The following is a 15,476-nucleotide window of genomic DNA, read 5'->3' as shown; positions in this document are numbered from 1 at the left end:
CCTTTGTGGCCATTTTGTGGTTTAGTCAAGGAGTTTGAGAGGCCACTTTTTTGGGATTGCATCCATGTCCTGCCAGTGTGGTTTTAAAACTATAAGACAATAGCTCAAATTGGCTAATTTGCGTGATATCTTCGGCATGGCAATAACTTTATTCGGTGATCAAGCCAACATGGACGATAGCACCTAATGACTTGTTAATCTACATTGTGGGGTTGTTTTGAGGTTTATTTGGTCTAGGAAAAACGATACAATTTTTAGGAAGCATTCTATTGTGAAGCCAAATAGTTATATGAGTCAAATTAAACAAGAGGTTCTTTTGGTGTTGGGCCCCTTGAAGGCCAAGTGGATCTATAGACTCTTAAGACTGAGCCTCGTTGCATCGGATGGATCTAATTATTTACCATCTTAACATAAGGCGCATTACAAAAAAAAGAAAAGAAAAAGAAAAGTCGGGGATATAAAGATGTCGGAGTAAAAGCCAAAGATTTCATTATGCACGAGAGATGAGGTGGGTTCAGTCAGCTCCAGGAGATTTCCATGGAATTCCACCTTCCCCTCGAAGGTCCTCTCTCTCTCTCTCTTCTCTGTGCTGCGCGCCGAGTCTTGGAATTTGTTTCTTAACAGGGAAAATGTTTGTTGTGGCAGTGGGCACTCGGCCCTGACAGTTGGCAAATCGTATGTGGTGGTATTTGGTGGTCTCGTTGACAAACAATTTCTAAATGATCTGATCGTATTTGACATTGGTATGTCCCTTCGTCCGAAACACTGAAGCATGCTTGCAGCTGATGATCGTTGTGCATGGATGAAGATAGCCTCAGCAGCACGCACGCACGCACGCATTTTGTTGGTTTGAGCCATGGTGTTTAACTAATGTACAACGAAGGCTATGTTCAGCTTGAAAATACACACATACACGCCCCCGCCCTCGCGCGCACACATTTCCTTTTTGGAAATAGCTATCGTGTTAATTGTCATACTACGCAGTAACCGTTCACTTTTGCTAACCAATGGATGGTGCTTAAGTTCGCTCAATATGTTGTGATGGGATCAAGAGAAAACATCCTCTCAGTTATGGACAAGAGTGAAAAACAATGCGTGGTCATGGCTCAGACCATCTCGGTTGAGTGTGCATGAAGCATCATCAAGAGATGAATCATTAACAGGATTGGATGTAGCTCCATGTGTATTTGTGGGATTGAACTGATCATTGCATCCTCCATCCCCAAGTCCTAGAGACCTCATGAGGGGAGCAATTGTTGCATAACATTCAAGGAGTCGTGAAGTTCAACTTGTTCAAGTGAGTCTTATTACTAAAGGCATTCTTGGCTGTTGCAATTGGAGAGTGAGTGTTGAGTCTACAGATATAGAAGTGTTTGATATCTTTTTTTGACCTTGCCTTGGGATCCTAGTTTTCCTCCACTTCATGCTGTTCCAAAGATGTTGATGGACGTTTAGACTCTTGGTGGTGACAAGATCAGCTCACCAGTCGATTGCTTTATTGTGGTATTTTTCCCTGGGTTATACCAGGTGCTTCATCTTCCCTATCAAATATTAGGTCTTATCCTCTTCAAGACCATCTTGTCTTATCTATGCAACGTTTAGCAAGTAAGGATTGTCTCGACACACTAGAAGCAGTGGTATATAGAGTCTTATGAGAAAGCAACTTTCACGTTAGTGGAATCTGACTCTGAAGAGTGTAAATGGGTTCTCCGAGCTCTCTCTTATCTCTCCATAGCCTTTGGTGGCATTAGGGCATTGGCATATGTAGGGTTTTTTGATAAAACTTCTAAGAGTTATTATAGTGATCATGCGAAAACTTTCAGTAGTGAAGTATCTCCCTTCTTAGCTTGTCCAATTGCTACTTTTGCTAATGAAGTGAAACCAGCCTTCTGTTTTCCAGAAGATTGGTGGAATCCTAAAATGCACTGATCTATAGCAAGCAATAAATTCACAAAATAAATAAAAATCAAATATTCAACACTTTACAACTTTGTGCCAAAATGCCCTCAGGAAATTGAGGTGAGTCGACACCTGATTTGCCACTAGTTGCAGTATTTCATCACATCCATTCCAAACACCTTTTGTACAACTAAGAATTGACTCAAATCCTTGAGAATAGTCAAGCCCTACCTTGAATCCGAGAGGGATTACTCTCCAAGGATCCAGATCTGAGAGGAATGTTCTCTAAGGAATAGAGGATCCTCTCTCCCTTTTTTGACCAAGCCAATTCATCAACAACATTTGGAATATCAAGCTGTCCTTTGTAACCAGCAATTACAAAATCCAATTTGTCCCTTGATTCCACAAGTAGGGACACCCAAAATTTAATCCCTCTTGCATGCAAATCAACCCAGTTGTAGACCCAGGATCTGAGAGTGCGCAATGGAAAAAGGAACTTGAACATAGAGAAAAGAAGGCAGCAAGAAGATGAAGGAAGAAAGAAATCTGCATTGACTGAGATAAATGCTGAATACAAACAGGACCAGTCCTTGCACTCAGCCCAATGCGTCAGTGAGGGCACCAGATTTGGCTGGAAATGATGACGGCAGCAGCAGCACCGGAGATAGAGGAGTGTGCCTAGAGTCAAAGGAGCAGCCTGCGCAAGAAGATGATCTTCCCCAGCCAGCCATCCTGCTATATATAGAAGGAAATGGGCTAAACTGGCTGACCTCATGCTGACTGACCAGCTGCCAGCTGGCGACTGCATTTATGTGGTTGGCAGCATATAAAATGCTGGAAAAAATAAGTTGATGTGGCAATAAAATCAAGGGGGATAGGACAATGTCTAACAAGGTGGCACAGACTGTGAAATGCTGAAACTGTCCACGGAACTTGAGAAATGCACACTACCATGTGATGAAGCATAGAAGCCTTGGGCAAAGGCTTTGTGAAGAGATCCGTTGCATTGTCCTCAGTAGGACACTAGGCTAGTTAACTTGGAATCCATGATCGGTTCTCGAACATAGTTGTATTGAACCTTGATGTGCTTCGTACGAGCATGAAACACGGGGTGCTTCGCTAGAGTGAGGGCACTCTGGTTGTCCATGCATAGCTCCGCAGGTCCCTGTCTGTGGAAAGCCAATATCCGCCAACAAGCGATGGAACCAAATTGTCTTTATAGCGGCAGAACAAAGGACATGGTACTTAACTTGTGTAGATGAAAGAGCCATAATAGGCTGTTTCTTACTGCTTCAAGAGACAACTCCCAATCCAAGGGAGAAGGCATAACTAGTAGTGGATGTTGTGAGTCCACATCACCTGTCTATTTAGAGTCACTCCATCCTAAAAGAGTGGCCCCCTCTCCATACATGATCTTGTAGGATCAAGTCCCTTGTAGATAGTGTAGAATGTATAGAATGGCTCGCCAGTGAGCTTGAGTCAATGAGGCACCCGTCATGGGTGGCATCATTGAGGGGATCTCTTGTTGCCAAAAGCTTGGACTCTGGGTCCATGGGGCAAGAAATAGGCCGGCAGTCGGCCATACCAAACTCCGAAGAAGCTCGGAGATGTACCTGTGCTGGGAAATAAAAATGCCCTATGCCATCTAATAGATCTCCAATCCAAGGAAGAAGTGTAGGATTCCAAGAATTTGAAGAATTTGAGACAGAAGAGCATACGTTCACACAAAATGAACTTTTCCGCCGCTGAGCTGACTGGTATGGGCCAATAGGCATTTGAGGGAACAGAGTAATCCCTGAATCTTGCATGAGCCGTTGATACCACCAAGGAATGATGATAGGCTCATCCCATTGTGAAGGAGACCAAGAAGCCTTTGGTACCTGTAAAGCACTTGTTTGTGGATGGGACTCCCCCTCATTGAGGAAAGGTGGATCCTTCTCACCTAATGAAGAGAGCTCTCCCCATGGTGGCTCAATCCCCCTAGAGGAAACCTAAGGAGATGGGAAAGGGATAGGAATACTCGATGATGAAGTAGTAGATGGAGCTGTCAAGGGTGGAAGGGGAGAAGGGGAGGGTGTAGGGGAAGGAGGGAGAGGAGTCATAGATGAAGAAGGGGTGCCAAGGGGTAACTTGGAAGGAAGGGGAGGGGTTGATGGCGGGGGAAGGGGGGATCAGTTGAAGACAAAGAACCACATGTAATAGAAGAACCATCAATCGGATCCTCAAAGGTCGCAGCCTCATCGAAGATCACATCCGTGCTCACCCCGATCTTTGGAGTCATCGGGTCATAGAGGCGATAGCCCTTTGTGGTTATATTGTAACCAACGAAGATAAGTTTCTTTGACTTGGAATCAAGTTTGCTTTGTCTTTTCTTCTTATCCACATGGACATATGCCTCGCATTCAAAGATGTGAAAGTGGGAAATGGAAGGCTTTCTCTCAAAGAAAGCATAGTAGGGAGTCATATCTTGCAATGCTGAAGGAGGTGACCTATTGCGGATATGGACCACAGTAGCCACGGCCTCTTCCCATAAAGAATGGGGAAGATCCCTGTGCTTCTCTAGAAACACCTTTCACTCCTAGAAATGAGAGTATGCCTTGCTCTTGTACTCCAAGAGATAGAGTCACATATGATGACTAAAGTTGTCAACAATTAGCATAATGTACTTGGCCTTTCCAAGGGAGGCAGTGCCCATATGTTCGCAAAGGTTGGTGTAAACCAACTCAAGTGGTGTAGATGCCCTCCGAGTAGCAACTGGTGGATGAGGTTGCCTATGCTGCTTGCCTCTTAAGTAGCTAGGTATAGGGTGTGAACGGGAGGGAAATCTAGAAGCCCCTCAGCCATCTTCCTCCTGAGAATGTTGGAGCTCAGCCAGAGGATTGAGTAGTAGCACTAGGAGTGAGCAGGCAAGTAAGAGTGACAGAGAGAGAGAGAGAGAGAGAGAGAGAGAGTGAGTACGATTCGATTTTGGGTGTACCAACAATGTGTTGGTACACAAAGAATAAAATGTATTTATACTTAGGGCACGTAAGGGTGCATTCACATGTACAACTAAATAATGCACGTGTACTATACACGGAGGTGAAAAAGGGCCTTTATCCCAACAACCTCCCACTTAAAGGTCCGAAGTGAACCTCTAACCAACTTCCACTAGTCGTATGCAATGCTCATGCTGAGCTTTGCTTAGACTTTTAGTGAGAACATCTGCAGGGTTGTTCTGTGTTTTGATCTTTGTCAATGTGATTAGACCATCTTCCAGAATCTGTCTGATAAAGTGATATCGCACATCTATATGCTTTGTGCGTGAATGATACATGGCATTCTTAGCCAGATACACAGCACTTTGGCTATCACATCTCAATACTAGAGTACTCATAGAAGCATAAGAGAGCCACAAGCAGATGCATAAGGGGCTCCCTTCGTAGCATTTGCTTCCACATCATCTTTTGGGTTGTTGGCTTTACTAAGCTTAAGGTATGGAGGTAACGGCACCCCAAAAGGCTTAGCTTCAGCCATTTTAAATCTGTCTAGTACCTTTTCAATGTACTTTTCTTGAGATAAAAACAACAATTTCTTCATTCTATCCCTGCGAATCGTCAAACCCAAAATATGCTCTGCATTCCCCAAATCTTTCATGGAGAAGGCTGATTTTAGTTGATTTTTGAGAGCATCCAAGCTAGTTTTTCTTTTCCTAGCTAGCAACACATCATCCACATACAAAACAAGTATGATGGGGCTACCATCTATATCCTTTTTCATGTATAAACAATGATTTGCATGGCTGCGTGTAAACCCATGAGATAGCATAAAGGTGTAAATCCATGAGATAGCATAAACAATGATTTGCATGGCTGCGTGTAAACCCATGAGATAGCATAAAGGTGTCAAACTTTTTGCACCACTGCTGTGGTGCTTGCTTCAGCCCATACAGGCTGTGCTTTAGTTTACACACCATTTGCTCTTTTTTTTCCAAGAACTACAAAGCCCTCGGGCTGTTTCATGTAAATTTCCTCATCAATGTCACTATGTAAGAAAGCTGTTTTTACATCCATTTGGTATGGCTCTAAGTTCAATACAGCAGTGAGAGTAAAAAGCACACTTAGAGTGGTCATCTTCACAACAGGTGAGAAGACCTCTTGGAAGTCAATCCCTTCCTGTTGTGCATACCCTTTAGCAACTAGTCTTGCCTTGTACTTGGGTTTCCCATCAACTGTCTTTACTTTGTAAATCCATTTGTTTGGAAGAGGCTTTTTTCCTTTGGGCAACAACACAAGATTCCAAGTATCATTTGTATATAGAGATTTAATCTCTTCTTGCATAGCTAGCTCCCAGTTATTACTGAATTCGCATGACTTGGCCTCTTTGTATGTAAGAGGCTCATCCTCATCTGCAAGCATCACATAATGTAAGGAGGGGTCAAACCTATGTGGTTGCCTTCTTACGTGTGTAGATTTGCGTATCCAATGATCAACATTTTCAGGAATTGGGTCTGTATTTTCAGCATTTATTGGCTGCTGTAGGCCATTTTTAGCATGTTGTTCATGTTGTACAACACCTTCATTTTCATTACCAGCACCTATATTTTCATAATCAGCAAGTCTATCTTGCTGTCCATGACCTCCTTGTGCTCCTATTTGTTGTTCATCATCATCTGGATAATCGGCTGATCATCAGTTTCAGTGTGTGGTATAACACCATGAGGCTCATCATCTGAAATAATAGGTGGCTGCAAATTCTAAAATTTGACATTTTATATGTCTTCATTGGAGGCTAAAGTACCTTTCAGCAAATTTGCCTCATTAAACACAATATTACGACTGCGATGCCACACTTTGTAGCCAAATTCACCCTCATCACCATAGCCCATGAAAATGCCTTTGGTGGATTTCGGGTCAAGTTTGTTCCTTAGCTCATCTCTAACATGCACGAAGGCATCACAATGGAATATCTGTAAATGGTCATATGAGGCCGATTTGCCAAACCAAACCTCCTTAGGGATGCCATTATTTAAGGACCTGTTTGGAGAGTGGTTGCAAATGTGAACTGCGTGAGGGAGATTAGGAGTGGACAGCATGCACCGCACTCTTTCACATAAAGTCCTGTTATATCTTTCAGCCACCCCATTTGAATAAGGGCTGTAAGGAGCTGTAAGCTCTCTCTTAATTCCACGCAAGTCACAAAAAGACTTGAATTTAGTAGATGTGAACTCACGCCCATCATTAGTTTTCAAGCATTTCAGCTTTCTACCTATTTGAGTGGTAACGAATGCATGAAAAGTTTTAAAAACAGCAAACACTTCACTTTTCTTTTTCAACAAATAAACCCAAATCTTCCTGGAACAATCATCAATAAAAGAGACAAAATATGCACTACCACCTAAGGAGTTCACGGGCATACTAGATATATTATAATGCACTAAGTTCAAGACATTGGACTTACGAGAGACAGCAAAGTAAAAGGAAGTTTTCATTTGCTTTCCAAACTGACAATCATTACAAAAATCAAGCTTAGAGTCTATTCCATCAACCCTCTTTAAAGAGGTAAGAACATCAAGTCCTTTCTGGATCATATGGCCTAATCTCTTATGCCACAACGCCAGATGACAACCAATTTCAGCAACTGCATGAAACTTGCCATTCAAAGCTTTATAATGCAAACAATACAAAGTGCCCTTCTTGGTTCCTTTTGCAATCAGCATGGAACCCTTTTTCAATTTCCACAAACCACCACCAAATAGTGGAGTATAACCATGCAAGTCAAGCTGACCAACAGATAGTAAACTCTTTTTGATGCCAGGCACATATTTGACATCTTTCAACACAAGCTCTTGCCCATTATCTAAAGACAAGTGTACAGTGCCAATCCCATCAATGTTGCAAGCATGGTTGCTTCCAAGGTACACTTTTCCATAACTGCCTGCATTGAATATAGCAAAACACTCCAGGCAAGGAGTTACATGGAAGGAGGCACCAGAGTCTACAATCCAAGTCTGAGTGACACCATCATCAACTGAGAAAAGTGCATCAATCACATGAGCCTTGGTAATTTGCATATCCTGCATGTGACATACAAGGGCATTATAATCAACTGCACATAATACATCAGCCTCTGTATCCGAGAGCTCCTCTATGACTACATTGGAGGCCGCATTGGCCTTTTCCTTGCCTTTGGCTGCCTTAGATGCATCTATCTTATCCTCTTTGTTCTTTTTGTCTCTTGCATTCTTCTTCCTCTCTTGTTCCTTCTTGTAATGTAGGCCACATTGGCCTATTTCCTTGCCTTTGGCTGCCTCAGATGCATCTATCTTATCCTCTTTCTTCTTTTTGTCTCCTGCATTATTATTCCTCTCTTGTTTCTTCTTGTAATACCTGCAATCAGGCTTCTTGGGGCCCTTCCGACCACAGTGATAGCAAGTAATGTCACTCTTTTCCTTTCCTTTGCTCTTGCTTTTGTTTCTCTGTCCAACATTTGCATTTTTCTTTTCAGCCCTGCCTCTTACATTATAAGCTGAGTTGCTATCTTCTTTACTAGAAATATGTCTAATTTCTTCATTCAAGATTGATCCCCTCACACCATCATATGAGAGATTGGGGTTATTGTTGAGAGAAACCACCAAGGTCTCCTAAGAATCAGACAGTGTTATGATCAGAAAGATTGCCCTCAACTTATCATCGAAATCCAAATTTGCATCCTTGAGCTGATTTAAAATGCCAGTAAATTCACTCAAGTGCTCAGCTGCAGGCTTGGACTCATCCAGTCACATATTTACCAACTTGTGCATTAAATGCACCTGATTAACATGTGTGGTGATCTCATAGGTAGTTTTTAGTTTCTCCCATATTGCATAACTTGTATCTAAACCCTTAATGTCTGTCAAAATGTCATTAGTGACACCCATCTTTATGTAAGCCACAACCTTTTTGTTAACTCTGGCCCAATCTGCATTAGACATTTGTGTGGGTTTATTTTCTTGCAAAGCATCCTCACAATCCTTTAAGAACAATATACCCTGCATATGGTCTTTCCAAAAGTCAAAGCCATGACCATCAAACTGTTTGATTTCCATCAAACTCTTAATGTTTGAATTGGAAGAAGTTGCAGTCATTTTTATCACGAACACAAGAGTAAATTCATTGAACTGCAGAAACACAAGTTGAACCAGCAAATACAGTGCTGTTCTTCCCTAAACAGTAATAAATCTCTGTTGTTTTTACATAAACCAACCACCACATGGGCAAATACTGCAGAAATTTACCAAATTCTGCACAAAATCCCAAAATTCCAGGTCCAACAGTGCATAAATGTCAGCCAATTTGACCCAGCTGAGTAAAATTTTACCAATGCATGAAAAGCCCTTATTTTTTGGGGTCCAATGTCAGGAAATTTTACTCGAATGAGAAAAATTCCAACAAATTTGACAAAATCCCCAATTTGATTGAGATCAACACGCACAATGTTTGCAAATTCTGACACGAATGTCATTGCCAAGTCATAGACGGGATCAAATCTGGAAAGAGCCCCAAATTTCTAGGTCAGATTTGCATAGATTTGTGACTTGTGCTTCCATGCGTGAACCCCGGTCAAAAGAAAAAAGGGGAAGTGAAAAGTTAAAGAAAATTTTGATTTCTTTTGGAAAAAAAAACTAACTGGGGGGGGGGGGGAGGGGAGTCTCGTTGACCCGCTGTTGACCTGCTACATGTCACATTGTGTACGCCTATTGGTTGTCGGGAGTCCTGCAACCTTCGCCTTTTCGTGGCCCGTCACACAACACGTGTGTCTGCCCGACTGCCCGTGCTGGTTGCCACACGTGCCGCTTGATCGACTATTCACACTGGTCCATGTCTGCCTGTTGGATGCCGTTTCCTGGTCAACTGTTCGTGTTGGTCCATGCCTGCCTGCTAGATGCTATTTTCCTGGTGTAGACTGGTCACGCTGGTCAGCAGTGTGGTCGCCCAACTTCTTGTTGGACACAAACTCCATTCGTCTCCCTGCTGGACATGAACTCAAGCCGTCTTCATGCCTGACGATCTTGTATTGTAAGTTCTGATACCAATTGTTGGAGCTTAGCTAGAGGATTGAGCAGCAGCACGAGGAGTGAGCAGGCAAGTAAGAGTGTGTGAGAGAGAGAGTGAAAGTACGATTCGATTTTGGGTGTACCAACAATGTGTTGGTACACAAAGAATAAAATGTATTTATACTTAGGGCACGTAAGGGTGCATTCACATGTACAACTAAATAATGCACGTGTACTATACATAGAGGTGAAAAAGGGCCTTTATCCCAACAAAGAATCCATTGTATAGCATTGAGATTCAAATGCCCATAATGAGCATGTCAAAGTAGTCCAAGCTTGTGTGAAAGTCCTCTATGTATTAGATTTGGTCTTTAATCTTTTGTCTGTTTATAGTCTTATATAGCTAGGTAGATGAGTCATCTTTACCTAGGATGCGGTTATGGTGGAAGATGCATCTTCAAGAGCTACTCTTTGGATAGGTATGTAGGAGGGTGGACTCTACACACTCATAGCCCTTGCTAAGAATGCCGATTGGGCAACAAGGGAATGGTCCCCACTCCATGCACGGGGGTTGAAGAGTTGTCACCAATAGTGATGGACCTCCCTTTGGATTGCATATCGTGAAGCTAATCTTGGTGGTAAGTCATGTGGAAAGAGGCCCCACTATCTACGAGCCAAGGCTTCTCCCTAATAGAAGAAGAAGAAGAAGCAAGAGCCATATCCTCCACCTCAAACAAGTGTACAAAGACAGAATTAGTGGTAGCGGGTGTAGCCTTTGAATCCTTGTACTCCTCCTTAAGCTTCAAATGGGGGTACTTTTGCCAACACTTCTCCTTAGGATGAGTGCCCTTCCCATAATGTGGGCATTTGGGCTTCATCTTCTTCTCATCCTCTCGAGGGATGCAAGCTCGTCTTGTATATCCTCCACTTTGTTGATGTGATACTTCATAGAAGGAGAGTCATCAACATCGAGCATCTGAAGCTTCTTTTCCAAGGAAATCGTGTGTGCAAACATCTTTTGATGGTAAAGAGATGCAAGCTTTCTTCCACACCTCTATTGCGGTCTTCAACTTGTGAACGTGAACCAAGATAGAATCTTGTAAACTTATAAAGAGAAAAGATCAGGCTTGGGAGTTGAGCCGATCCCAAAGGGTTGCATGATCCATTGACGATCCATGTGTAGGTCTTCCATGGGTTGGGGAATAAGGAGAGAGAAATTCCCAAAAGTCGAAGGTGTCGAGAATGCACTCCTCCTTACACAACCACAGAGAATAGTTGGAACCATCCAACTTGTCTTCTTGGGGTAAAGAAGGAAGCATAGGCACCTATACAACAGGTGCCATATAAGGCATGTTCAGGCCGGTAGACCGTGCCTTATGAGAAACATGAAGGGTGGGAGAAGGAGAAGGGTGCTCCGATCGGGGAGTTTGCATAAGGGACCTTAACCTGCAATAATCTTGGCGTCGCTCAAAGGAATGATGAGAGACCTCATCCTTTGAGCTAGTAAAGCCAAAAAATTGGTGTTGAGATGTCCTCAAAACCTGCAATCACCCAAAAAGCTGTGTTTGATGGTAAAACAACACTGAAATAGGAGTCATCAGCTATAGTCAGATGTAGATGTGCCACTTGCATAGAAAAGGCTGTCAGTTACAGTCAGGGACTGTCGCTAGGTACAAATGGGTGCCAAAAACGCAGACAACTTGTGTTTGGCAGCCATATAATGTCGCCTAGTTAGAAGGGTTGTCGCCTGGGCAGTAGAGGATGCCAGAAGCAATCAAATGCTGTCGTCTTGGTCCAAGAAGGCTGTGTTTGCAGCAAAGACAGATTTGGAGAGGGTTGCCAGGCTTTGCAATGGAGATTGTCTTTATGATCTTTTGCTAGGCGATGATACCATGTGAGAGTGCACAATGGAAGAAGGAACTCGAACACAGAGAAAAGAAGATAGTAGGAAGATGAAGGAAGAAAGAAATCTACACTAATTGAATAAATGCTGAATACAAACAGGAGGACCGATCGCACACAGCCCGAGGTGTCAGTGAGGGCATCGGATCTATGTGGAAAATCATGATGGCAACAGCAGTACCGGAGACGGAGGAGCAGCTTGCACAAGAAATTGATCTGGCCTAGCCAGCCAGCCTGCTATATATAGCAGGAAATGGGCCAAACTGGCTGATCAGCTGCCAGCTGGCTGAATGCAGTCAGCAACATATAAAATGCTGGAAAAAATCAGTTGAGGTGGCAATAAAATTAGGGGGGACAGGACAACGTCTGATAGGGTGGCACAGGCTGGGAAATGCTGAAAATGTTCATGAAACTTGAGAAATGCATACTAAAATGCCAAAGCTCCCATGTTTGTGTCAGACTTTTATAGGAGCTCACAAGTGGGAGATGACAGATTGACAACACTAAAAGTGACATGCTAAGAGGGTCTCACCCATTTTTCTGTCCACTAGCCGAATTTACATAGTCAACCTTCCTTGATCATTGAGGCAAGCAGACGCATGCATTCCAATGCTGCCATGCAAACCCCTCACCCAAATCCTTGCTGGGGACACAGTGAGAATTGTGAGAGTATGTAGTAGAAAGGAAAGTGAACATGGAGAGAATAGAGAAGGAGACTGAATGAAACATAGGAGAGAGAAGGAGCAGACTGACTGATGGTTGAAAGATACAAGGTTGTAACAGTCAGCCCTAAGTTCTAACATGCAGCATTGAGCATTAGTGTGGGTGCTAGTCTCTAGAAGGAAGTAGGGGGATGAGAAAAGAATGAGGGTTGGGTGAATGAAGGCCGAATGAGTGAATGGAGTGAGGGGGGTAGGCTGCCCATAAATAAGCAAATTGGGGCCACAATTGGTAAACAAGTGGCCAAACCCAAAATTTGGGTTCCAAGTCAGCCCGCCCAACTGACACAAAAATGGTCATAGTGCCAGAGATGAAATGTACTGGTATATCCTCTGTTTGAGGTGTCTAATGTTAGCTGCCATTTTATTTTGTCAGTTTGTTGTGTCTTGATTGTGAGCTTTGTCATCGTTTGATGGAGACAGAGGAGCTTGACTGTGTTTGCCATTCAGTTTTGTGTGCCTTTTTTTCCCTAGTCAGTTTTAGGTGTGCATTTCTATGTTTTGTGAGGTGCCTGTCAGCCTGGGCAGCCCTTGCAGACTGCGGTCAACCCTTGTATGCTGCTATCTGCCCTGTTGCTGCCACATCAGCATTTTTCGCAGCATTTACTGCTTGTCGGCCAGATTTTGTGCAGGCTGACAGCATACTTGGAGGTGTTTTTGGCAGGTCAGCCAGCTTTTGGGGGAGATGGCTATTTATAGCCAGCCATCACTTGGAGCTGATCATTCATTCTTTGCTCTCTTCTGCAAGTGCACACTCCAACATCAACATTCTCTCTGTCTTTGATGCTGCCTTCATCTTTAGCCTGATCTAGTGCTCTTGTTGATGCTTTGGGCTGTGTGCAGGGACTAATTAGTCCGTCATTGTATTCAACTTTCTTTCTAGGCTCAGTGCAGATTTCTCTTCCATTCCTATTGTTTTTTCTCCTCCTTTTCTCTCAGTGTTTGTGTTCCTCTTCCATTGCGCACTCTCAGTATCATTGCCTAAGTGACACAGAGAGGTTTCCTTCAGAGAAGACCTCTCTATGGCTATCACGAGGATGTGAAATTTTAATGCTTTGCTTAATGTTTGATAAAAAGTTAATCAAATGTGCAAATGTGACTTGCCCATGTGAGGTGCAAGTTAATTATTTAGCAATGTGGGGCATAGGTCCCCAAGATACTAGTTGATGCCAAAGGCAAAAGTTATAATAAGTTATACTTGACCGGTATTTGGATAAAGATTGTTCACACAACCCACAAGAGATAAGAGAGATTACAAGGTGACTTTGGGAGCACGGGGAGGAGGAGAGATGCCTTTATTTGTCATTGGGATTGTGGCACCTTCTTCTACTTGGTGTCCTATATGGTTTGGTGTTATAGATTGGTTGATTGGGTGCTCACTAATGTATCATTGAATCTTGTAACTTTACCTCAGAAGATTTGTCCGAGGTGTTCATAAAAGATCTTTCTCTTCTTTGGATAAAAATAAGTAACTTGCCATTTCATTATGAATGGACAGACTTCATTGTTAATCAATCAAAGGCTTAATCTGGACACTTAGTGAAATGCATATGGATCTTGCTTGTGTCTGGATGGTCATGAGCAGGGCAAGATGATGTGGCAGGAAAGCCAAGTAGTTGGTGATGCCATGGTGGGCTGCCATGACGAGTAGCAAGATTGCGTGACCAGCATGATCATGTGCAAGGTGTTGTGTGTGGCAGCAGTTTGTTGGGCGTCCAAACTTTAAATTTCAATTTTTGTTGCTTTTCCGAAGCATTAATGTGGTCAGGTTGCACGTTTCAAAGGCTGATAAGGTGACTAGCAAAAAACTCCAATCATCGTGAGATCTCGATCAGCAGAATGCATCTTCTTCTTCTCCAGAAATTGTGTCAAGTTGTGCACAGTGAAGAAAAGTCTACCAAGCAAGACGAATGTTCAAGGCAGATGGTGGCTGGTGTTGAAGAGCTGTTGCACATGGGACATTGAGGTGGCTTCAAGGACTTGAAGTGAAGAGTACTAGTTTAAATTTGAAATCTGACTGAGGCTGTACCTTGTACAATCTCATTTAATTGTTATATGTATAAAATTAGGGGATATCTTCCACCTTTTGGGTTCTCTTATCTTTCTCTTGAGCTGTGCAATTAGGACCTAGTGTCTTGTATTCAGCACAAAAGATTTTGTCCTATGTTGACCGTGTGTGTTTGAGATATTTTGACGAATGAGTATAGTTTTGTTGCAGTAAGCATTCTACTTTCTTATAAGTTCAAAGAAGTATTAACAAAGGTTCTCCCTGGCTTTATTGTTATACATAAACTTTCTTAAAAGTGAACCAAAGGAACATCTGATATCTGAAATTCTGAAAGTGCGACCACTGTTTATGAAAATTCTTTGTGTGTCTATTCTGGCATTAGTGTTTAAAAAACCATTTATAATATCTGTTATGGACCTTAAGTTTTTATAATGTCTAGTTTGGACCTTAATTTCTTAAGTAATAAAAACATGTTTCTGGAAAAAACTTTTACAATATTTTTAGTGTGGCATGATCCTTTTTTAACAGAGAACAATGTGTGGTTTCATCCGAATTGCACCGGAGCAGGAAATGAGAATCACATCATCGGGCCTAGTCCACGGGCATTCCATGTTGCTGTGGCAATTGACTGTCATATGTTTGTTTTTGGAGGGCGATCTGGACGCAAGCGGTTAACTCGGAGGCACCTCTTTTTCTTTTTATTAAGCATGAAAACGTCATGAAGTGTGCTGTTTTATTTAGCATGAATGAGGGGATCAAAGTGATTACAGCAAATAATCTACTCTATCTGGTATAACAGGTTGGGCGATTTCTGGATGCTTGATACAGGTAGAGTACTTTCTCCAGATTTCTCTTGAAAGTAGACCCTTTTTTGTAACGACTGTTGCAGTGTTTACTTTCTCTCTTTGGAGGGTTTGTAGCTGGTTTATAAAAC

The 15,476-nt window shown here is 42.6% G+C and overlaps 1 protein-coding gene across 6 annotated transcripts in view; it reads left to right on the top strand.

Moving 5' to 3' along the window:
• The first annotated feature begins 425 nt into the window (after positions 1 to 425).
• The window catches only part of LOC148009536 (Galactose oxidase/kelch repeat superfamily protein), a 173,040-nt gene continuing 157,989 nt past the window's right edge, over positions 426 to 15,476 (top strand). For 5 of the 6 annotated variants that reach the window (XM_087672467.1, XM_087672463.1, XM_087672469.1 and 2 more), the window contains exons 1-4: positions 426 to 562; positions 646 to 743; positions 15,071 to 15,224; positions 15,342 to 15,370. In XM_087672467.1, coding sequence (XP_087528593.1) covers positions 504 to 562; positions 646 to 743; positions 15,071 to 15,224; positions 15,342 to 15,370 — 340 coding nt within the window. In that variant the 5' untranslated portion in view covers positions 426 to 503. The remainder of the gene's footprint in view (positions 563 to 645; positions 744 to 15,070; positions 15,225 to 15,341; positions 15,371 to 15,476) is intronic. The other variant, XM_087672465.1, reaches the window with a different exon arrangement.

This window comes from Lygodium microphyllum, chromosome 30 (assembly GCF_053477565.2).
Source record: "Lygodium microphyllum isolate KBCC chromosome 30, Lygodium_microphyllum_v1.1.10, whole genome shotgun sequence".
NCBI lineage: Eukaryota > Viridiplantae > Streptophyta > Polypodiopsida > Schizaeales > Lygodiaceae > Lygodium > Lygodium microphyllum.
The sequence above is the reverse complement of the archived record's forward strand: the minus strand, read 5'-3'. Positions and strand labels throughout refer to the sequence as shown.